The sequence below is a fragment of the Polistes canadensis genome, unplaced genomic scaffold (assembly GCF_001313835.1).
Source record: "Polistes canadensis isolate GaletaPanama2010 unplaced genomic scaffold, ASM131383v1 scaffold_233, whole genome shotgun sequence".
Lineage (NCBI taxonomy): Eukaryota > Metazoa > Arthropoda > Insecta > Hymenoptera > Vespidae > Polistes > Polistes canadensis.
The window spans coordinates 167,877-193,461 of NW_014569780.1; the positions used below are offsets into that span (position 1 = coordinate 167,877).

Below are 25,585 nucleotides of genomic sequence, written 5' to 3' on the forward strand. Positions count from 1 at the left end.
ACCAAAACTCGTCCATATATATTTTATATTGTATATTGTATTTTATAATACAGTATATTATATAATATATAAAATAGTTTATTGAACGAAGAACAACAAATATTTCGAATCACTTAAAATTAAAAATCATTTCATAATTATGATAAAAAGAAAATGTCTTTAATTAACCATCTATGAAACGAATATTACAATTTAAAATCGTTCTTTTATCTCTCTGATAAACTGAAATTGTAATATGATCGATAAATCGTTTATGGTTGTCGAAGAAACGATAGACATTAATTATTTATTTCTTCAAGATAATACTTTAGAGATTTTATTGTATTAATTTGTCAGATGAATTAATTTAATAATAAAAAATATATTTTTTGTACTTTGTTACAGATTGGTTCATTGAAAAATTACTTCCTATTCTCTCACAAACGATTGAACAAGAGATCATTAACAGAAAGTGAACCACATCACAAAGTACTGAGAGACGAGTCACGGGTAAGTTTGTGTTTTATATCATTTTTTATTTTTTATTTTATTCCGAACAGTCTCCGGAATATCAATCTTTTTTTGTCGATTAATAAAATATAAAAGAAAAATAAAAAACAAAAGAAAATGGAAAAAGGTTTACCCTGATATTTCTAAAGTAAAATCCTTTTTGCTTGTAGGTGGCTTTTAAATGTACTTACTTTTTAAAAAATAATTCCCATGGAGAGAAATAGGAAACCGAAAGAGAGAGAGATAGAACGATAAAATACTATCGTGTTGAGAAAGACAATATTGTCTTTAGAACGCTTCAGGAAAGCAACCCTACCTTGCGTTTTCTTTACCAGGACAATAGAATCTTCGAGATGCGCTTTTTAAATCGAACGAATAAGGGAGAAACCGTTTCTTCGAAAGTAAAAGAAGAAGGAGAAACGCCGTGCCGCGTCGTGATATTTCGATATTACTCTTATCCGGATCTCGTTCTTCTTTATTTTCGGAATAACGTTTATCTATCGTACATAATTCAGAAGCATCGAATTCGTAGCCACTCGATAAATGCATCCTCGAATCGTTTTTTTATTTAACACTAGATTGTCGACTTCTTTTTAAAAAAAGGTAAAAGGAAAAAAATAAACTTCGGTCTAACAGAATGACCTCGATTTTTTCGCATCGTAAAGTTCGACTGTTGAAAAAGATCGACTAACTCCTTCTAGTGTTACACGTTTGAGAAAGGAGTTCCTCTTTCGTTTCCACAACTCCTCGAGATTACTTATTCACGACACGAGCCGCGGATTTTGCGATGTTTCTTCGACAGAGACGGGATTTGTCGATTTTCTCTTTTCCACCTTTTCCAAATATATACTAAATCCTTCAACGATGTTCTTCGATAATACGCATCTTTATGTGCAATACAGATAACCCTTTTATAACAAGGTAGATAGATTTCTAACAAATGCCGTGTTATATGAAACCTAGAGTTTATTATTTTAAGATAATTTAATTTTGTAAATATGTTAAATAAAAATCGTGTTATCAAGTGGTGTAAAAGTTACAGGGTGTTTTACTAAGGTTTGTCGAACTTTTTTTATGATGTTATAGGATGCCATGTTGTAGGATGGTTCCCGCAATTTATGAATCGTGTTGTAGGAAGAAGGGCTACCTGTACTTATTTACGAGTACTTATTTTTCTATTTTTATTTCTCAACAAATTTATGGATTACCTTGTATCAAGAAGATTTCCGATGCAGACTAAAGAATATAATAAATTCATGCCGCAGCAGTTTTCTCGAGTAATCGTGTCGTAGACAGCCAGCAAGTTTATATTACGAGTTTCTTATCCCCTTTCCCCTTTCCCTTTCTCCTTTCACCTTTACTCATTCCATTTTTCTCTCTTTTTTCCCCTTTTTCCTTCCTCCCTTTTTACCTTTTACGACCTATTCGACGTGTGTGCCGAGGATAGTTTTCATTTACGTTTTCTCGAGATTATTTATTCAATGTGTAAGCTTTCAATACGGTTAAAGATCGAATTGACGAAGTCCCTTAAGGGAAAGAGGTAGTTTCCAAGATTATTTTCTTCCAACATATCGCCGTCAAATTTCAAATGAAACATTTAATAATATTAGCCGTTCTCGAGAGAGAAAAAAAAAAAAGATTAATTTCATTTTTGATAAACTTTTTTGAAATTTTAATGCCAATGCCCATGCACTTGATTGATGCTTAATCTTTTATATTCAAAAATTCATTTTCTCAATTATGATATGTCCATGTTTGATACTTTTTTTTATTAATCGATTTGACGAACAACGAGTGGGCTCTCATTCTAATAAAATATATATATTTCGAATGACATCATTAAAAGAAAATATTTTCTTCCGTAAAAATTCATTCCCGTTATTTTTTGTTTTCCCCCGAAATAACGTAGGACAAATGTTTATTCAAAATTTTGAAAGAAGAAATGAGAAATAGAGGAAAGATGTGCACTATTTCTTCGATTGTGCATTCACAAAGCATTTGAACGTTTCGTATTTTCGGAAACGACCTTGTTGAGATAGCCTCGAAATCGTTGAGTCGCAAACGATCTTATAGAAAGACAGTCAATCTTACCATTCGTGATTCATAGCACATGCATCTTCGTGAATGTCTCTTCCTTCGTATCCTCATCTTCGTCGTAGTTGTCATTGTAGTGGTGTGAATACCAACATAAGAGAAGAACTCGAAACTCGGCCGATCCGAATACAATGCGTAAAACTCTCTTTGCATTCTGGATTCATGCCAAAATGCTAAAAGATCGTGAATTTCGCGCCGACGAAAATCAGGAATTACGAGATCGGTAGAGAAAGAAAATCTGAAGTAAATAAATATATGATTAGAAAGAACAAAAAAGAAATAAAGAATATTAACCCTTTTGTTAGGTAACTCCACTCCTCCTAAATAATGCCACCTAAAAATTGTTCACATTGCACGCTAGTAGTCTTCTTTGGTAATCGCACTTACCTTTTTCAAACTTATTTTGACATTCATAATATATTACGAACCTTTAAAATATACTTTGAGCAAGATTAATCCAATACGGATCAAATAGAATCTAAAAGATACTTTACAGATAAAGTAGAATCTTTTTACCGTTTATAGTCGGCACTCATATTTTCATTATATTTTCATTTGTAGGTTTATAGTGTAGAATTTTATTGCTTTTTAAGTTGTTTGTTTTTTTATATGTTTTAATTGAGACATCAAATTGACGCGTGTTCGTAAAAATAGGATATATACAAAAATATCCGTCAATTTTGTATTAATAATAAAATTGAAAAAAAAACAAAAAACCTTGACGTAAATCTGTACTCTCATCTGCAATCGTAAATTCCTTGAACTTTTTTTTTATTATAAAAAGGTAAAAAAATAAAAATAAAAAAGATAGAGACAGAGAGAGAGAGAGAGAGAGAGAGAGAGAGAGAGAGAGAGAAGGTTTACATGAATGAAAGTCGAAATAGAGGATTTTCTGATTCTACTCGAAGCTTTTGGTACTCTCCCGAATTAAAGCTCTTCGTTCCGGGGAACGTTTTTCGTTGATTGCTCGATTAACGACCCGCATGTTCGACGATCCATGTCCTAACGACCATCAACCCTCTCTCTCTCTCTCTCTCTCTCTCTTTTTTTTCCCCTTCCACCCTCGTTTTATCTCTAACGTGAATATTGACGAGAAGCACCGAGGATATTTCGCGGCAAATGAAAGTAAAACGACGACGTTGTTATACTCCCCTTCCCCGTCCCACCTCCACTCCCACCCCCTTTCCCGCCACACGAAGTCGAGAGTTGAACTAATTTACACGCTCGTAACCACGCTTGCGTTTTACGCGTCCGATTTTATCCTCTTCATATGAAACGAAGGAATGAGTGAGAGAGAATGAGAGAGAAAAAGCAGAAATAGAAAGAGAAAATGATAATGAGTATGAGAAAGATTGAGAGGATTTTATCGAGCGTCGAATCGACGTTAATTGTGCTACCCCGACTCTCGCCAATTATTTCCGCGATATTTATTCTAAGAAATGTACCGTTGAAATTCGTACAAAGCTCTATCGTTTTATATCGTCGAACAAATGAACGAATGCCATGCCAAAATGTAGATAGATAGATAGATGGATAGATAGATAGATGGATAAAGGAAAAAAGAAAACGAGAATTCGGATAAATGATATTATCATCTTGAAATTACGTAATCGTTTTATCTTCTCCTTAACACGTTCCCTGTCATGCTGTTTACGAAGATACATGTCATTTCTAGGCCACGTGTATCGTTTTCGGTACACGGTAACGAGTTTAATCATTTTCTATAAATCTGAACTGTTTTTTTCTTCTTTTTGAAGAAGAAAATATGCCCAATATTTGACTTATATTTTAATGTAACGATGAACTTTGTTTGTTAAAACAATCAATCGATAAATATGGATTATTATGACAATCATTAGAAAAGATTGTCACCCTTTTTCTGGTATTTCGCGTGGTTTCATTATTATAATTTCCACATAACTAATTACCAGCATAAGACATATGCCATAAAACAGTGTTACCAACAATTACTTTTAAATGAAAAAATTCAGCTTGGCATAGAAATGCATTTTAGCGTGTACCGAAAACGATAAACTCGGCAGGGAACGTGTTAACGAATTAAATATTTTATCGAAGAAGGATTTATTATGATAAAAATATTCTTATATATGTTTCGTTTTTTCAGATACATTGGTTCCAGCAACAACATGAGAAAAAACGTAAGAAGAGAGATTTCGAAGCAACGTCTTTCGCAACTTTCGGCGATTATCCACCTTTCTTCGATGATTTCGGACCAAGAACTAGACAAGCGTCTTATCATCGGCAAAGAAATCGAGGTGTACCGTTTCAAAACTTATTCACCGATCCTTTATTCAAGGAACAATGGTACCTGGTAAGTAATCTTCCTCTAAGTTAAAATTTAATTAACTTATTCGTTACGGGTATACTTTGACGAGATTATCGTTCCATTTAAATTTGTATTCGTATTCATATTCGTATAGGAATCTTTAATAACGACGAAATGTATAAACGAAAAAATATACGTATTGTTTCTGTTTACTAAATTATTATAGATAAAATTCAAATATAATTATATAAAATATGCTAATATAAAACATTACTGATTATAAATAACATGAATAATATAAAATACAATATATATGTACCGAATTTATACATAGTATTTAGATAAACGATTGAATCAGTAATAATGAAATTAGTTCATTGTCATTAGGAATGAATTAAATATAAACGTAAGGCCTATATTGAGATTCAGCAAAAAGATTTATTTAATAAATAATATCACAGTTAAATTTTTAGTCCCGATATCGCAATGGCAAGCGTTTATCGTTTAAAATCTAAAAAGTAAGTTTAAGAATTGGATGTATTAGTTGTGCATTATCCTTCGAGGATACTCAACATCAAAAAGCTTCCACCAACGTCGAAAGAGAATCTCACTCGAGCAAGTGAGTGGGACGAATTACGTGACAGGAATGTATCGTTCAACGAACCGTGCGACATTCGATAAAGGTTCTGCGAGGCCTCCTCGCAAACGTATTTTATTCACCCGAAATCCGACTCTCCGAAAAGAGAACGCGTGCTGCTCCGAAAATCCTTTTCGGTTCGATGACCAAGAGAAAAATCGGAATCTGGTAAAATTCTCTACTACGAGATAGTAGTACAACTGCTATTCGAGATACTCTAACGGTGTCGCGATAAATCATCTATTTATTTGAACGAATTTTATGGTTTTTTTGGCAGGGCAATATTTAAAACTGTCGTCCCACCTTTTTGATGCGTAAACGTGCACGTTGGGATTATTTCAGTCCCACCTTAAAACAATAACTTAATTAAATTATTATTATTATTTTTATATGTTTTCCGTGCCTCGAAGGGTTAAACCATAACTGTGATAATACTCGAACGACGAAAAATTTCATTGAACGTATAACAAATAATGCACGACATGCAGAACAACAACAACTTGTGCTACATTTAGATTTGTAATCACATTTTCTTAAACCTTGCCCAATACCAAGGGATTTTTTTTATTGCTGTTTGACGTAAAAATATTTTTTCAACAGAGGGACATCTTCTTTAACGATTCTTTAACAATACGAAAACCGTTATTGTGTACATTACCTAAATAAAATACGGAATACTCTTGATTCCTCACGTTAACAATGTAAATCAGTTAATCTGTGGACTAGCTAGGTAATGTGCACATTAACGGCTTTCTAACTTTAACGGTAACATATATATATATATATTTTTTTTCCCCTTTCCTTCTTCCTCTATATATTAGCAATTAAAATTTAAGCTAAATAAACTTTGCCATCGTATTACGGTGCACAAAGGACCAATTATCCTGATATAATAACTACGTGACGACCACGTAATTATTTCGCGACTGAAATAATTTGCATTAATTCTCGGGCTGTTTATCGTATAATCGAATGTCCGCGTAAGTTCGAGGCGGAGAGGAAAGGGGCGGAGGGGGGTGTTGGTGGTGGAATGTACGCAAGATACCAAGTTAATCAACCGAAATACCGGCATATCGAATCCGCTTCATGCTATCACGATTGATCGCACCAACAAATAGAGATCCATTAAGCTGTTCGATAAACACGTTGAAAATGTGTTACCCAATGAAAATGTTCCATCCCTAATTTTCTTTTATAATATTACTTTCATCTTCGCTTTATATATATTTATTTCCTTTTTTGTTTTTTTTTTTTTATTTATTTTTTATATCCTCATCTATGTAAATCTCGATATAAGAGTTATAAAAGAATATAAAAAAAAAAAGGAAGAAAAAGAAGAGAGGACTGTACATTAATTCGACCATTCGTAATTAATCTATCATTAATTTGGTATAATATTAATATCGCATATTATTATTTGTATTCGAAATTAGCCCTTAAATGATGAAATTTCATTCCCCCTTTTCCTCCCCCCAAACCCCTAGGAAGCTAATAATGTAGAATGAAATTCGCAAAGTGTAGGTAATCAATTTAATTGTATCGCATTCGACGAAATGTCATTTGCCGCCATTAAGGAAATTAATTTACATCCGATATTATAAATAATAATAATAATAATAATAATAATAATAAGCTTTAATTGCATTCGTATTTTTCTTATCTATTTTACGAATATAAGTATTATAAAATATATGTATTTATCAAACAAAATTTTCTTCCGACAATTGGAATCAATGGTAATTTTTATTTCAACAGTAATACCGAACGTACGTCAAGTTATGATATGAAAAAATATGTAAATATGTTACTTGCACAAAAGAAAATATCTTCAACGATGGGATAGATAGATATATAACATTTCATGAATAAAATGAATAGTTACCTGATATAAATACTCAATGATATTAAGGTCGATTTTACTGTGATCAACCTAGCGTGCAATTTCCGGTGAACGTAATTAAAGTATCCAGCTTCGCCGGTTAAATCCCTTCGTTTCTACGCGAACGCCCTTTGAATTCATGACGTCAAACGAAGCCCTATATCTTGGTCTGCTAATTTCCAACAAATCTCTCAACGAACAACGTACGGTTATTCATTATCGTTCTTCACGTTTATCAAACGTGATATTCAACGAAAAGAATCTCGTTTATGATGGGAGAGAGATGGAGTGAGGTGGTATCGATCATACTATGGAATGATTATCGATTATATTATGTTTTATCGTCGTGTTAATATAAGAAAAATAAGTATCCAGTGAAACGTATTATTGTAAGCCCAAATTTCTAATATGAAAAATTAATAGGATATATACATATCTAATGTAAATGTTGTTCAATATTCGACGAACACCCAGTAACTTCTTGTTTTTTTTTTATACTTTAAAACAAGTTGTGAAATATATTCAAATGGGAAAAGCAACATTCAATAATCGCTTTTTACAGTACTAATTATCTACTATGTCTAACGATGAACGATGAAAATCTTAATAGAAACTTCGATTTAGTGAAGAATGAAAAAAGAATGGAAAAAGAATGGAAAAAAGATAGAAAGAAAAGGAATAAAAATAATAAAAAAGTAGCAACTTGGAATAGCCGAGAGCTTGGTGCATCTCAAGGTGACACAACCGGTAAAGATCGTAAAAATTAACCGGCACGTAGCGTAGTGAATAACTATGGGAGTTCCTTACATTTCCTCTTCTTTAACTCTATGGAAACGTGATACTTTCTTCCTTCCAAGAAGAACTTCATCGTCCTACGGGATTTCACCCTCTGTTGTTAAAGCTTTCTCTCTCTCTCTCTCTCTAGATTTTTTTCTTTTCATTCTCGTGCAAAGGAAAGGGGTAAAACAAAATTTGTTCTCACAATGAAAAAGAATATTCTGGTTAACGAGAGGGGTAGGAGGAGAATGAGGAGGGGGGATATCCTAGAAAATGAAACATTTTAAGACAAAAGACAATAATAACGTTTGAAATTAAACCAACGCGAGAAACAATGAAAGAAAAAATAATATGAAAATAACAATATACGGATATACGTGAAAATTTTCTGTTTAAGAATGATACAAATTTGCAAACGTATATATATGCTACTTGGTACGAGAAAATAATGAAAAATTGAACATATTGAACAAGTCATGCTGTTCTCGATAATCCAATAAATTGCGAGTAACATATTGTTGAATATCATGCAAGTCACACACACACACATACGTATGCAAATGACCATTTTCGAATTTCTCTTCGTGGTTCTATATATATATATATATATATATAACAGCTTCTCTCGGAAGTCAAACGATGCAGAACTCTCCTTACCCGCAAATCGTACGTGATTCGTTGAATGCAGCAAATTGAATTGCCCGTATACGAGTAAACTCTCTTTGAGATGTTTATCTTCTTTTCCTTTTTTTCTTTTATCGACGTTTTTATAATGACAATTTGTTTCTTTTTTTTCCTAAATATTATAGTATATAATCCCAAAAGATCGCAGATACTTAAAACACGGATAATAACATTTCTACTTGTTATAATTATAATAATTTTCTCGTCTCGCGTTTGAGATCGTTAGTGTGTCAGTATAAATTAAAAATAAATTTTCGTTAGAAAAATACACGCTGTTGTCAAAAAAGAAAAGCACGTCAAAGCACAAACGATGACATTTCCCGTGATTTTTACAATGAACGTGACTTTGCTTTTTCTTCTTCTTTTTTTATTTTTTTTTTCACCTTTTCGTTACTAACGACCCATATACGAAGGGGTCATATATGAAAAGGTTCCTTACGAAACGGCTGACTCGTATATCTAACAAAAAAGGTTTTAAATAATGAAAATAAATGAGAGATACGTTTTCAAAAATATGACTTTTTTAAACTAGTTAGATTTAAATGTTAAAATCGTCAAATTGCGGTAGAGTTTAAAATACTAACGGGGGAAGAAAAAAAAAAAGAATTAAGTTAGATAAAATTGAAAAACGTCGTTAAAATGAAAACGCACGCTAGGAATCAATAAATAACAAAAGTTAGGAACGAACTATCCGGGCCTTTTACTATCAGCCACTTCGAATTGCTCCTTAATGTACTCGTACGTATTAGTATCCACGAGAATTGGATTAGTTTCGAGCGAAATGGCCGCGCTAAAATGTGTTCCCCAAAGCAAACAAGTGCAATTTCGTGTAGTAACTTTCGACGTCGGTGTACTCGGTATTCTCTACCGTCTAAATATTGTATTCTACGTGTGCACGTGTATGAAATAACGAAGAGGCATTTATACAAATTGCTTTGACCGCTTTCGATTAATGTAACGTAACAGTGAAAATAATGGTACGTAGTATGTACTACATGATGCGTGTGCGCATAAATACAGTTGGGGACAAAAGTAAACGTTGCGGATATTATTATATACGATTATCGATCAATTTTCGGTAGAAATTCTAGAAATAAAATTTATATAAAGAAAAACGCTATACCTACACCTACGTAGACGAAAGTTTATTTATTTTACGAACAAAATTTGTCAAAAAGAGGTAATCAAAAAAAAAAACGAGAGAAAAGAAAAGGTGCGCGCGCACGTGGGAAAATAAAGTACTAGAAATTCCTAGGGAAACGTTATTTTTCATTCGACCGAAAAAATCCGCCCCCCGTACCGAGAAAAGATTAAAACTCTGGAATGACGTAAGCGAAGCCTTCGAATAACTGTCGAATTTTTCACGAAACGCAAAGTCATTCTTTATCCGGTCACTCGACTTCCTCGAAATTTCGAAGACGGTCTACGTATCCACCTCTTCCCCCTTTCCCCTCCCCAGCTTGATATATTATTTCCTTCCAATGCCTTCACGAACTTAATCGGTTGAAATAAAAAGATAATAGAAAGAGAATAGAATAGTTGTCAATACAAAAAATACAAATCGAGTAACGATTTTTTTAAATTTTGTTTTTCAAAATTGTTTTAGAACGGTGGCGCCAAAGATGGATACGACATGAATTTAGGACCAGCATGGCAAAAGGGTTACACGGGTAAAGGCGTAGTCGTTTCCATATTAGACGATGGTATTCAAACGAATCATCCGGATCTTGCGTTGAACTACGATCATGAGGCTAGTTATGATATCAATGATAATGACTCGGATCCAATGCCACGAGACAACGGGGACAACAAGCATGGAACTCGTTGTGCTGGAGAAGTTGCCGCTGTTGCTTTTAACCAATACTGCGGCGTTGGAGTTGCTTATAATTCTAGCATCGGAGGTAACAATGTTAACAACATTTATTTTCTTTCTATATAGATATCAATCTTTCTATATGGAAAATCAATCGAGTTGTCGAATGTTAAATAGACAAACGAATTATATGTGTTAGCGTCACGTATTGACAAAATTATCTGGGATTACCCTCGTTTAATATTCTCGAGCTGCATCTCGTACTTGTTAGGATGCAATTAATTCAAGAATCATAGGATCAACGTCTATCATTAAGAGGAGGAGAGTTGACGAACTTCCTCTGAATCTTAGCACGTAAGAACCTAGGTAGTACATATGCATATGTAGTATGTACGTATACAATAAAATTGTATATACAGGATGTCCCAAATTTAAACGGCCAAACTGCAATGGTTTCATTTACATTTGAAAAGAAGGGAAGAAGATCGTATCAAGTATATGATTGTATGAACTTCTTTTTTTTTTCTTATTTTAGCGTACTAAAATTACTCCTGATGTTACGAGACGTGTCTTGAAATAACCTATATGCATATAATATATGTTACCGTGAAAGACCCAAATTGGAGAATGTCAAGATTCACATATCGAAATGTCAATACATACCAAATACGTCAATGGAAGACCAATTATTCGGATTTATTCTTATACATTAATATTTCAGACATACACCAAGTGACCATATGAATCTGGACAATCTCTAATTTCGGCCTTTCACGATAACATATACATTTATGTATTACTTATTATATTACTTATTTATATATATGTTACGATTAATATTAGGATAACGGTGATTCTATAAAATGCCCCTCGTAAATCGGACAATCTGTAAAACATCAGCACATCGTACATATTGCACGCCGATACTCTATAGATTTTAAATAAAACAAACCATGAAAATAGAAAAATATTTACACGATACCCTTAACACAATTTTCGGTCAATTTATAATCGGGGTTGGGGGGATGGGCTGAAGGGGAACAAATTTCAAAGTAAACACCAACCAAATAAAGCACATATTATAGATTGAATCGAAACCTTTTGGGCATTCTATAGAATCCACGTTATCTGAACATTATGTATATATGTATATATGTGAGAGAAGGAAATATATATATATATAGAGAGAGGAAGAGAGAGAATGTGGAAACTAACGCACGTACATACCTAACGTGTTTTCAGGCGTGCGAATGCTCGATGGCCCGGTAAACGATGCCGTCGAAGCCAGAGCACTAGGATTGAATCCTGATCACATAGACATATATAGCGCTTCTTGGGGCCCCGAAGACGACGGGAAGACAGTAGATGGTCCTGGTCCGCTAGCTAGAAGGGCTTTTATTTACGGAGTAACAAGCGTAAGCTATTTCATTCAACTATTTTTCTTATTTTCCATTTTTCTTTCCATTTCTATTTCTTTTTCGTCTTCTTTTTTTTTTTTTCATCTTCCGTTCTCTTTTCACGAGTTATACCAGGCGTTAAACTTTACCTCCTCGATGATTTTCCAAGCGAAAAAAGAGCGTTTTTATCGATTCGAAATACGACGAGACTTACATGTGTTATGCAAAGTAACGGAGGATGACTTTTCAACCGAATTTATTTCCATGAATTTCTGGGATTACTGGCAACCAACCTTTCTTTCTTTCTTTTTTTCCCCCCTTACTACCTTAACTTATTTTGATATAGCAAAGAAAATTAATATTATAAAATTCATTTAAAATTACATAATATATGTTAAATATAAATATTTGTTAACGAGTATATTTATTACTTGGCTCTTTGGTATCATCAAAGATGATAAAAATCAAGTAAATCCTTAAACGTAATAAAAAGTCCAAGTACGCGACGTCGTTTGGCAAAAGAGGTCATAGATCAAACTAGGTATAGCTCTCTCATTGCTAGAGGGGTGGTAATAAAGTATACGAGTAAAGAGAGAGAGAGAGAGAGAGAGAGAGAGAGAAAGGGTCGCTTGGAGAAACATCGAAGCGTGATACGTATGTCCCCGAGACATATATGAAAGGAAGGAAGCTGGATATTTGTTCCTTCATGTATTCCTATCTCTACATTTATGCTTGTATCATGTTCGAATAAAACCTTTCACGTTGGGGTGGGTGGGGGCACACACAACAGGGTCGCAAAGGAAAAGGTTCGATATTCGTGTGGGCTTCCGGTAATGGCGGTAGACACACGGACTCGTGTAATTGCGATGGCTATACTAACAGCATCTTCACGTTGTCGATATCGAGCGCAACTCAGGGTGGTTACAAACCGTGGTACTTGGAAGAGTGCAGTTCTACATTGGCCTCGACGTACTCCTCGGGAACTCCGGGCAATGATAAAAGCGTTGCAACGGTCGACATGGACGCAAAATTACGACCCGATCACATATGCACCGTTGAACATACCGGGACATCAGCCTCAGCACCATTGGCAGCCGGTATCGCAGCATTGGCTCTAGAAGCGAATCCAAGTTTAACCTGGAGAGACATGCAATACCTCGTAGTGCTAACCTCGAGATCGGAACCCCTCGAAAAGGAACCCGGTTGGATACTAAACGGGGTCAAGAGAAAAGTCTCACACAAGTTTGGATATGGGCTTATGGACGCAGGCGCTATGGTCAGTTTAGCCGAACAATGGACCAACGTGGCACCACAGCATATCTGTAAATCCGACGAAATAAACGAGGAACGGCCCATCGATCCGACTTACGGATATACCTTGAGCGTATATATGGACGTTACCGGCTGTGCCGGATCCTTGAACGAAGTTCGCTTTCTCGAGCACGTACAGTGCAAGGTAAACCTCGTCTTTTTTATTCTTACCTTTCTTTTTTTTCCCTCCCTCTTAGGATTTGATTTCCTACCTGGGTAGAAAATCTATGTACCTTTTTTTTTTTACGTTTTGACTTAACTTCTATCGGCCAGGTATCTCTGAGATTCTTCCCACGAGGTAATTTAAGGTTACTGCTAACCTCGCCGATGGGTACCACGTCGACCTTACTCTTCGAAAGACCACGCGACGTCCTTAGTTCCAGCTTCGATGACTGGCCTTTCCTCAGCGTGCACTTTTGGGGCGAGAAAGCCGACGGACGTTGGACATTGCAGATCATTAACGCCGGAAATCGGCACGTCAATTCCCCAGGCAAGTATTCTATCTTTACTATCCTCGTTGACCATTCCCAAACTCCCTCAATTCTATTTTATCCAAGCCTCGAGAGTCGCTCGTTAGATAATTTTATTATCCGAGCGCCCTATGAATTCGTAATCGATGCTTTCCCATGACGAAATATGCCGTCCACGACTAATCGATAACTGATTGCAATTAATGAGCGCACACGTACAGCACACTACGCATTATAGAACCGAACTGTAATCTCATACTTTCATCAATGCACTGACTATTGTGCGAGGAAGGAAATCTGAACGTTCCCATTCCAATAGAAATGAACGCTTCAACCCAATACATTTCGCATGTTTCCAATTGCTTCCTAATTCGCAAAGGCTACCCATCTGAGCAACGATTTCACATTCTCTGAATAGAGAAACGAACGTAATTTCTGTTTAAATTAAAAGACAAAATTATTACCTATCAATTATTATTTTTAATGCAATCCTAATAATAAAGAGACCAACTCTATAATATAAACTGTAATTTGATCTATCCTTATACAGGTATACTGAAGAAGTGGCAGCTAATATTCTATGGGACAGCGACGAACCCGATCAGGATACGAACACGTCAATTTAACCCGGTACAAGCGCATTCTCCGTTCTCATCCGTGCATTACCCGTTCGCGATAGACGATGATCCGCTAGCTCAGGACCATCGGGGCGACACCGACTTCTTTGCTCCGTCTACCTTTCAGAGTTACCAAGGATCCTACGCCGGTGCAGCATCGAACGTCCACGCATCGGTGGCCACTCTCGACGGTTCTTCGGCTCCTCTCTTGACCAATCGGCTCCCAGGTGACACACCAGCAGCTTCGGGCTTCGATTCACCTTCGGTTCCCTCCTCTCAGATTGCAGACGGTTCCTTGGACACCACCAGGCAGATTCTTCACGACTGCGATCCTCAATGCGATTCTCAAGGTTGTTATGGAAAGGGTCCAACTCAATGCGTCGCATGCAAGAATTATCGGCTAGACAAGTGAGTCAATGTTCTGATGGTAATATTTTCATGTTGATCCTAACCTTTCTTTTTTTTTTCATACAATACTAACTCTATTTTGGTTAATAAACTCACTTGCTCGATCAAAACGATTACAAATACTCGTTTGAAATTTATTTTCTTTTTTTTTTCGAAATATCCTGGCCAGTAGTATTCGTTTTCTTTTCTGATCGAGCATGTTGAAATGGTATTACTCATTGGCATTAACCAACTGTTTTGTTCTGGCCGAATAACGCTACCGAGAGAGGTGGAATTTCCCGAAGGACGCGGGAACAAAGGATCGAACGTAAATTAATCGATTTTGGGTGTAAAAGACACGTAACAATTCGTTCTTATGCCTTTCTATAATAATCTTTCACCAACTAGCCTTTACGACCTCCCTCGATTATTACTCTCGAATAATAAGAAAATCATACATGAGATCACGAAGACATCACCCTGGTATTTTCCTACGTATCGCGAAATGTAGCAGCGAGTACTGTATTTGCAGTACGTGCGTTAGCCGGTGTCCACCGAGAAGTTTCCCGAATCAAGGTGGCGTTTGTTGGCCTTGTCACGAGTCCTGCGAGATTTGTGCCGGTGCCGGTCAGGATTCCTGTCTATCTTGTGCACCCGCTCATCTTCGAGTTACCGATTTAGCTGTTTGCCTGCAACAATGTCCAGAAGGTTATTACGAGAGTAAGTATCGATTCGATCGGATTCGGGGAAAATAATAATCATAGGATAATAAAAATGGCCACTAATCTTTCATAGATACGGAGAACAGCACGTGCGTGCCCTGCGAGGCCAATTGCGCCAGCTGCCAGGACAGGCCGGACAAGTGCACCAGCTGTGAGCATCATTTGGTGATGCACGAGAACAAATGTTACGCGGCCTGTCCTCTCTACACGTACGAAACGCAGGATTATAATTGCGCGCCCTGTCATCCCAGCTGCGAATCGTGTAATGGCACCGCTGAAAATCAGTGTATAGCTTGCCGACCTAGTTTATTCTCACTCAGTGGTAAGCATATTGTTCTCGGGGAATAAGCACTGAAATAAGAAATGAACAAAATGATAGGGGATGTTTCGTCATATCATTGATTCCGTTCGTAGGAACCTGCCGAGCATCTTGTCCAGCTGGCTATAGTGCTGATAAAAAACGACGCGAATGTGTACCTTGTCCACCAGGATGTTTAACTTGTGCAACATCTAGTTGTATCAGTTGTATAGAAGGTTGGAGTTTGAATAAGAAAGGTGTATGCGCACCGGAAAGTCGGAATCGTTGCGACACTGCTGAATATTACGACGACGGACACTGCAAACCTTGTCACTCGACGTGCGAAAGTTGCGCTGGCTCTACCGAGGACTTTTGTATATCCTGTCAAGGACCGCTCCTACTTCAAGGCCGTCGATGTGTCTCACAGTGCGACGATGGATATTACTCGGTGGCGCAACCCTCCAGGCCAATTTGCGTTCCTTGTTTGCATACTTGCAAGAGCTGTGTATCTCGACTTAACTGCACCGCCTGTCAAGATGGTCTACAACTGCAAAGTGGTGAATGCCGATCCTCCTGTGCTCAAGGGTAAATCTTTATCTTTGTCCGATAAGCAAAACAAATTTAATATCGTTTTATAATTGGCTATCAAAGATAAACCCCTTGGCTATTACAAGATCTAATTATTTGCAATTTCTTCTATATAATTGCATATGTAGAAATACAAAATAAATAACTTTCCAATCTCCTAAGATCCGAATCTTTTTGATTACAGTTATTACAGCGACAGAGGCCAATGCGCCAAGTGTTATCTCTCGTGTAAAACTTGTTCGGGTCCTAGGAGAGATCAGTGCGTGACTTGTCCAACAGGTTGGCAATTAGCAGCTGGCGAATGTCATCCTGAATGTCCGGAAGGTTTCTTCAAGTCTAATTTTGGCTGCCAAAAATGTCACCATTATTGTCGTACATGTAAAGGTAATAACAAAGAACGAATTTTTATTCCTTATACATTAAATACATTAAAACTACAAATAATATACTTACTTTGTACAGGCGAAGGTCCACTCGAGTGTACATCTTGTCCACCACATTCCATGTTAGAAGGTGGTCTATGCATGGAATGCCTCGGTGCACAATATTACGATCCTTTGACACAGCTTTGCAAGAATTGTCATGCAGATTGTCGCAGATGTACCGGACCTGGGAAATTCAGTTGTGCCGCATGCTCGCCCCCCCTGCATTTGGACAAATTAAACAATCAGTGTGTGCCCTGTTGTACGGGGCTAGAAAAGGGTCCACACGTCGACGAGTGTTGTCTCTGTGACCCAGAAACCGGTAAGTAACACAGTAACCAGAAATAGTTATTGCATTAACACGTTCCCTGCCATGCTATTTATGAGGAGATGTCATTTATAGGCCAAGTGTACCGTTTATAGTCTATAAATACTTATTTTTATCTTCTTTTTGAGAGAATAATATATTATTTTCATAATTATAAATATTAAAACGACAAAATGTGCGCAAAATAACACTAACAAATTAAATATATTTCATTTTGAATAATTGAAATAAAAGTTATGTTCAAGAGTGAATACAAAATAGAAAGTATGTTATATATTTGACTTATATTTTCATGTAGCGATGAATTTTGTTTAAACAATCAATGCATAAGTATGGCTTATTAGGGCAATCATTACTACGTCACATAAGACAGTTTTACCAGCAATTACTTTTAGATGAAAACATCTCACATTAAAAAATGTAGCTTGGCTTCTTTTTTCTAACAGAACGGTCCAATAAATATCGCGAAAGTGTGTTGTCAATTACAAAAATAAATGACTGTATTATAGTTCGTGCCAAAGTAAAAGTAGTAGCGATAAATAAGAAGCATCGCGCTTTACGAGTTAGAACATAAAAAAGAAAAGGAAAGAAAAACAAAATCTCCTCCTCGACTTACATCCAACCATCCATCCATCCATCCATCCATCCATTCACCGCCAGTGGAAAAAAAAGTATTCTTTTCGAGGAAACTTAGCAATCTTTCCTTTCTTTCCTTTCTCCGCCAACCCTACTTTCCTCTACCACCCCTCACCCCACACCACCCCACCCCGTTTTCACTCTATCAAAAGGCGTCGGCAAAAGTTTTCACGAACGTTTCCAATAAGTTGTATCGCGTCGAACTTTCGTCTCGAACTTTATATGGTTCGTTGGAAGACGTTCTATCTTCCCTTTCCCTTTACACCCTAAACATTTTACAAAGAAAACACATTACGTAAGAACAACTAACGGCACGCAAGAAGAGATCATCCTTATAGGACGAAAAGTTGAATTTAACTGATAAAGACTGAAATAAAATTTGCAAAATGACGTAGATTTAATAGTTTTATTGTAACAAGCGGAAACAAAATGGTGGGAAAGGGAAGGGAAAAGTTTTTATACGTTTTGATAAATTTTGTTCAACGACTGAAAGTTACGTAACATTGTTTGTTGATCGTGTGTAGGTGGCTGCAGGAACAGTTCGCCGGCTGGTAAAAGAAGGGTACCATCTAGAGACTCATCGATATCCGAAGGATACGAAGTACTCGACAAAAATAATGAAAATACCAACGATTCGGCTTCGTTAGCAGTAACAGCAGCTACAACCATGGCAGTGGCTATCTGTTTAACGTCAGTTGCAATCTTCGTAATAATATTCGTTGCACTTCAAGTAAGTACTATTTGGAAAGTATTTTATTTATTCTATTGAAAATCAAATCTACCCATAATGTGCATATTAATCGATATTTATAAATATTTAGAACGCGCGCGCGAGTATCATTGAAAATAAATGTATTATATCGGATTATTGCATGACAAGTTGAAAGAATACTATTGTAAATGGATCTCTCTCTCTTTATTCATCGTCAATATTAAGCATTAATATTATACCGTTGTTAATATTGATAATTGACTAATTTATTATCTACGTTAACAAACATGACGATGAAATTTATTAACTTAACGCGTAAACAATTTAAATTTATACTGACAATATTTGAATATCAATATATGTTAATACTATTATTAATTGTAATAATAATGATGATGATAATAATCATCGTAATCATTAGCTTATTCTATAACACAAATAATAAATTGAATTACCTTCAGGCAATATCAGCAAGAAGACAAACAAATATGGGTTACACGCAATTAACCGTGAGAATGGAATCCGTGGATGATGCCGATGCTGATGATACGACGGAACTGATGACTTAGAACATAAAAAAACAACAATTTAACCATCAACAAACATAGAAGAACCATTTCCTCTCTCTCGTCGAAGAACAAGAACAAGAACAAGATCAAGAACAAGAAGAACAAGAAAAAGAACAAGAAGAAGAGAAAAGTCCATGATGATCGATATCTATTTCGATCCAACGTCAAACACACACACAAAATATATATACATATAGCCAAAAAATTGCAAGTTTGGTTAAAAAATGTCTCTCGACGCGTTGAGATTTCAACAAATCACACACCTCCCCCTCACCCACCGTGTCGTTACAATTGACAAAGGAGGAAAAGAATAGAAATAAATAAATGGTGGATAAAGAAAAAGAAAAAGAATCATCATCATCAGCAGCAGCAACATCAGCAGCTGAAAAAAAAGTCCTCGATCAAGCAGAAAATATGTGTATGTGTGCGATTCTCTCTGCGTGTTATAATGATGATGACGTTTAATTTTATTAGACGTGCGATTGTATGGATGATGAAGATTACTACATGAATGTTTTGGAAATGGGAAGAAGAAAAAAAGAAAAAGGGCAAAAAAAAAAAAAGGAAAAGAAAAATATGTACATCGATCCGCCGATAATCATACGGGCGATTGTTTTTTCTTATTGTTAAAAATACATACGCGCACACGTGTCCGCTGCTGTGTTATCTCGCGTGTGTGCATGTGTGTATCTCTAATACGCCGATAGATAGAAAAAAAGAAAAAGAGAAAAAGAAAAAGAGAAGAGAGAGAGAGAGAGATAGAGAGGTGGACATTAAAAAGGGTGAAGGACATTATAAAGTGCCTGAGAGTAGAAACGCCCTTGATCATCCAGCCTTTTATGCCTTCCCCCTCCCCCAACTCTCAAACAGAATACATATACTCCCCTCTCTGTCCAAAAAAAAAGAAAAAAAAAAATAAAAAAGGAAAAAAAAGGAACAAAAAAAAAAGGAAAAGTCATCGAAATTCCGTCGCGTATCCTTTATTTTCTTGCTGACCCGGTGGGTCTGGACGCAACAAAAAAAAAAGAAAAAAAAGAAATTGTGTAAATTTTCTCTCTTTTTTTTTCTTTTTTCTTCGCATTCAACGCGTTGTTCTTTTTATTAATTACGGGGGGGGGGATAATAATAATAATAATAATAATCGCGTCGAGCGATAAAAAACAAAAAGAAAAAAAAAAAGAAGAAAAAGGAGCACTTTAGATTAAAGAAAAACAAAAAAAAATTAGTTCAATGTTTATAGACCGAATATTAATCTCTCTACATTTGTTTTTTCATTTTTTTTCTCACCCCCCGCCCCGCCTCGCCTCACCCCGCCCCTTTTTTTTGTCTCTCGCATTGGGAAGAGAAAGTTAAAAAAGAAATTATTTCAAATTGTTGGTTATAAAATACGTACAAAACATATTACGTATGTATAATTGGCGAGAATAATGATGAACCCAAATGCAGTACGTAGAAATAAAGAGATAGAGAGTAAGAGAGAGAGAGAGAGAGAGAGGGAGAGAGAGAGAAAGAGTGAGAAAGAGAATGATTAAAAAGAGGACCAGAAGAGCGAGAGGGGAAGATAGAGAAATATACCTATTCCTCGTAGGACTCTTTCTATCTCGCTCACCCTACTGTTGAAACTAGAATGACCAAGTTCTAATAACTTAATGCGTATACATGCATATATGTATGTGTATATATATATATGTAAATATGCATACACATATTATGTATACGTTAAAAAATACTTTTGCATATGACAAAGAGTATTATAATTATGATTATTATTATTATTTTTATTATTACAACTATTTTCGGCTAATGTTAAAAAGTATGAGAAAACAAAAAAAAAAAAGAATCCAAATGGATTCTCCCTCCCTCTCTCTCTCTCTCTCTCTCTCTCTCTTTCTCTTTCTCTCTCTCTCCCTCTCTCTGATTTTCTTATATTTTTCACGTATTTTCGTTTCTCAGCGTTAATACACACGCCACCAGCCATTCCAGTTTTGGGTTATATGTTAAGTGTGTTCTGCGTATGTACGTTTGAGAATGCATTTGTGTTAGACAAAGAGAAAGAGAGTGAGAGAGATAAGAAGAAGGGAAAGTGGGATAGAATGAAAGAAATACAGAGAGAATGTGTACATGTTGTATCTCTCGCGTAAGGCCCCGTGTCGGACTATTATAATATTATACAAGGTGTCGCATTTTTGAATAGTTTCTTTGTTGCTATTTTCATTACCTCTCTGTATTCATTGTGTTTCTCTTTATTATATATTTTTTTTCGTCCCCTCTTATTTTTATTATATAATTACTTCTTATACCACACGTTGTTTTTACTTAAGCTTGTACGTTTACCCTTTTATTTGTTTATTTTTTCTTCCCCTCTTTTTTTTCTCATTAAAAAAGAGAAGCCTCTCGTCGAATGAAAATATGAGACTCCAGCACGAGTTTGGAGTCGAATGATGTAATAATAATGATCGACGGGAAACAAAAAAAAAAAACAAAAAAAAAATAAAGAAATTATAAAAGACAACAAAAAAAGAAAAAATACGAATAAAAGAAAGGAAGAAAGAAAGAAAAGATATTTGGAAAGAAGATGAAGATGAAGAAGAGGAAGAAGAGATTTAAAGATTTAAAAAAAAAAAAAAAAAAGAAGGAAGAATTATATGAATCACGCGCGCAACGATTAATCGCGAATCGATAATATTCCTCGAATCATCATCGGAACCGTCGTAAATAAATAAATAAATAGCCCACGTGTGCGTGTGCGCCTAATTATTAACAACAATTAACTAATTAATTACAACTGTAACTCTGATTACCACAATCAACACTATCAACAACAGTGTGTTGCTTATACGACGAATATTGAATGTTCTCTTCGTGATTTGATATAAAGCTATTATTGTACTTTTATGAAGAACGCGATTATAAATATATACATATATATCTATACACACAGAGATATTAAACTGCGTATGTGCGTTTTTTTCTTTGTTTCACTTACCTTTGTATACTTGTCTGTCTGTCTTTTTTTTTCCTTTATGTGTTTTTCATTTTTCTATTTAATTTTTTCATTTTGAATCTATATATATATATATGCTTATGTGTTCCCAACCCTCTCTCTTTCACTCATTCCCCTCTTTTTATCAACGAGAAGGCGAAAATGGGTTTACGAGGTAAGTACTTACTTTACTTTTGGCCAACGTCGACGTTTAATTATCGCTAAGTGCAAGATCCAATAGCGTACGAGTCGGCTAAAGTTTAACCGTGAAACTCTCGAAAACTATACCTGATCGCGCGAAAAGGGCCGGCCATTTGCTTGATGAAATGCGGTGTACACTTGGTTTCTAAGTGTGAGACAAAAACGTGAAAGGTAAGAGAAAAAACGAAAAAGGAAAAAAAAAAAGGAAAATAGACGAAAAGAGAAAAAAGGAGGGAAGGAGAGAGAAAGAGAGAGAAAGTTTTTATCGTACTAGTTAAAAAGGTTTCACGATGACGTTATCAAACGAATTTCAATCGATTTATAAGATATAGAGCTCGAAAAAGCAATAGAGTCGCGTTAATTTTCTACTAAACACGAAAGAAAGCCACGCTACGAGATTCGAAATAAGAAAAAACGAAGAATGAACGACGAGTCACGATAATTAACAGAGAGAATTTACTCTCTTTCTTTCTCAGTTTCTCTTCTTCTTCTTCTATTTCTATCTCCTTTTACCTTTCGAATTTGTGAAAGAGCTAACAGAAAGTGCGAACGTAGAGGAAATGTTTCAACCTTTCATCTTTCTCTCTATCTCTCTCTCTCTCTCTCTCTCTTTTCTCGAATATATAGAATTAACTTGAATCGTTCGCGTCCTCTCTTCCGTCTTCCTCGAAGCGCAAAATTTAGCTTTAAAATCGGAACTCGCTATTCGTCATCACGTTCTTCTCTTTTGAATAGCTCGTTATGCGAGAAACGGTAACGTGACCAAAAATTGTTACCGTATTTGCAATTGAATATATGCGCAGAAATATATACATATATATATGTGTTTCTCAGAGACAAAGAATTTTCTCGCGATGTTTTTTTGTAACAACAGCAACAGTAAAAGTAACAGCAAAAGCAACAGCGATAGCAATGGCACCCAGTAACGCTAACGGCAAACCGTCGAGCTGCAAAAACGTAAGCTCGTTAAAAATAGTGTACACTCTGCTAAGCGCAAAAATATCGGATAATTTAAGAGCATAAATATTCCATAGTAATTAAATTTACATTATACTCAAATTTTGGATAAGAAAGGAATAGCTTTTTTCGATGGTGTTACGTAAGTTAGGAAAGCAAATGGAAGTAGCGGTTTCTTTTTTGTATTATACAAACATGGATCACTGTTTCCCTTTAGTTAATATTTTAATACATAATACAAATAAATGAATGAATAAAAATACGAATGGGGAAATTAAAAAGAAAAAACTACCTATAGAAAGAGACGCATATAACAAATTTTAAAAGATGCCATTTATATAATATTGAATTAGAGGGAAGGGAAAAGTTTCTCTGGTATTTTTCCCGTTAACATTTCAAACCCCCCCTATTTTTCATTAATACATACTAACAAGCCTTTCCTTCCTATTCAATATGCAATAACAATTTATTTATTTCTTATTTTTTGTATAATCGTTTGTAAAGAATTTGTTTTATATTTGTATTAAAATACGAGAAAAACATTATTCCCAAGCCTAATATATGCATTAAACCGAGTTAAAACTATTTCATGAAGGGATTTTCTTTCTCGTTGTTTACTAGACTATTGTAATTTTCTTGAAAATGGTTGTAATACATTATTGGTTGGTCGATAAAGGGTGAAGCTTTAGCTTCGTAGGGTAACGATCGGGTCAACCCTCTATCTCTCCCGAGTGGAAACTCTTAGAGTAACAGAATAGGGTAATGTCTATCGCTATTGCCGTTTATGTGGCGTGTATATTGCATGGCATCGCTACGGGAAAACTAAAGTACGCCAAGAGAGAGAGAGAGAAATCCCACTTGTAGAACCCTTCGAGGGTTCGATAGTCGAGAACGATCTTCCGATCGCGTTAACATCGTTTACCTTCGAGTTATTGCTTCGTCGAGCACGAACCGATCGTAAAAGTTTACAACAAATACAGTAAGAGTTATCGAAATAAACAAAAATCCAAGAAAAAGAATAAAACATTGTAATTATACAATGTAAATAAGTCTATTCTCGAGGCGAAAGAAAGAAAATGTAATTATTACAAATCCCGACTTGTTACTAATTGAAACACAAACTTTTATTACGAAGGAAATTTCTTTTTTTATTTGTATCTATATTTTTTCTTCTTCTTTTTTTTTTTTTTTACGTTGCTGTAACATAGTCGTTATCACTTCTTCAACGAGTAATCTTCATTTTCTTTCTTTTCCACGATCGTAATTCTTACTTTCATTTCTTTTTCATTATCACCAAGATAACAGATCTTCATGATGCGTTCATTGATATGAATGTAACAAGATCAGAAGAGAAGAAAATCGATGGAAATGTATACGTGAATGCGTTTCGATATACGAAAATTAGAATGAACGATATCATTTATATTCGTCGATCGATAGAAAGAGAAAATCGAAATAGTCGATTGTTCCTACGGATACCATAAATTTACATGATAAACTAAATAACATATACGAAGATAATTTCCATACGCATTTAACTTTTATCGAGACGTATGTAGCTTTCTTTAAAATGCACTAGAAAAACGCCTTTACTCTCTAAGATTGCTATGGGCGCCTATAAGTACTTAGAAATTTTATGTTTTTGATAATAACACAATAAACATTAAATTTTTAATATTTATAGTAGGAATTCAGTTCAAAAAATACTAAGAAATAAATAATATTCTTTTCAACGTAATGAAATTGAGTTTTTTGAGATTATCGAAGTATGTGTTATCACAAACAAATAAATTCTTTCTAATCGAAATTTCGCTGATATACAAGATCAGGTTGAAAAGTTTCGAGCCCCTATTATTTTCTACAAATTTTTTTCAAATGAAAATATTAATTGGTTTCTACCATTTCGAAACACCTTGTATATAATACAACGCTATTGTTTCGCATAAAAATTATCCTCGATGTTTCCTAAAATAAAAATAACAAAGAATAGTCTGGTTTGTTGTATAAAGAGACAAAATTTAAAACAAAAGATAGAAAGAAAAAGAAGACAAAAAAAAAGGTGGGGTTCATATTTTATATAGATAAGCCGAAAGGTATATTATTATTCTTTTCAATTTATACTCGGGGCGTTGGAGTCCATTTGCAAATGGAACCACCACCTCTCCTGTGACCGGAGGATATGCATTTGTTAATGTATTTTTAATAAAGCTGCACTGTATGCATCTACTATTCGTTACTTCCGTGGCAAATTAAAATCGTCGTTCGTTCCTCGAGTCGTCGAAAGGTACTTACTCTACCTCTATATACCTCTCTTTCTCATTTGCATC

General features: G+C 35.2%; 1 protein-coding gene across 2 annotated transcripts; it reads left to right on the top strand.

Annotated features, from left to right (window-relative positions):
- Positions 1–386: 386 nt before the first annotated feature.
- On the top strand, positions 387–20,157 carry LOC106790362 (furin-like protease 2). 2 transcript variants are annotated; one of them, XM_014755185.1, is made up of 14 exons: positions 387–489; positions 4,709–4,915; positions 10,454–10,748; positions 11,903–12,075; positions 12,848–13,513; positions 13,642–13,858; positions 14,389–14,863; positions 15,375–15,562; positions 15,638–15,886; positions 15,979–16,447; positions 16,635–16,834; positions 16,913–17,194; positions 18,361–18,566; positions 19,010–20,157. In XM_014755185.1, exons 3-14 carry the CDS (start codon positions 10,481–10,483, stop codon positions 19,115–19,117), a joined length of 3,501 nt encoding a protein of 1,166 aa, XP_014610671.1. In that variant the 5' UTR covers positions 387–489; positions 4,709–4,915; positions 10,454–10,480; the 3' UTR covers positions 19,118–20,157. The 2 variants fall into 2 exon arrangements, with proteins under 2 accessions (XP_014610671.1, XP_014610669.1); XM_014755183.1 differs by lacking the exon at positions 387–489 and having other exon boundaries at positions 4,832–4,915; positions 14,389–14,468; positions 14,583–14,863.
- The last annotated feature ends 5,428 nt before the right edge of the window (positions 20,158–25,585 follow it).

Excerpts from the sequence above, each read along its gene's own strand:
- LOC106790362 (XM_014755185.1), top strand. The coding sequence starts at position 10,481 with ATGAATTTAGGACCAGCATGGCAAAAGGGTTACACGGGTAAAGGCGTA. Across the intron at positions 14,864-15,374 it reads AAGAATTATCGGCTAGACAA|TACGTGCGTTAGCCGGTGTC; the intron begins GTGAGTCAATGT and ends CTGTATTTGCAG. Across the intron at positions 18,567-19,009 it reads TAATATTCGTTGCACTTCAA|GCAATATCAGCAAGAAGACA; the intron begins GTAAGTACTATT and ends AATTACCTTCAG.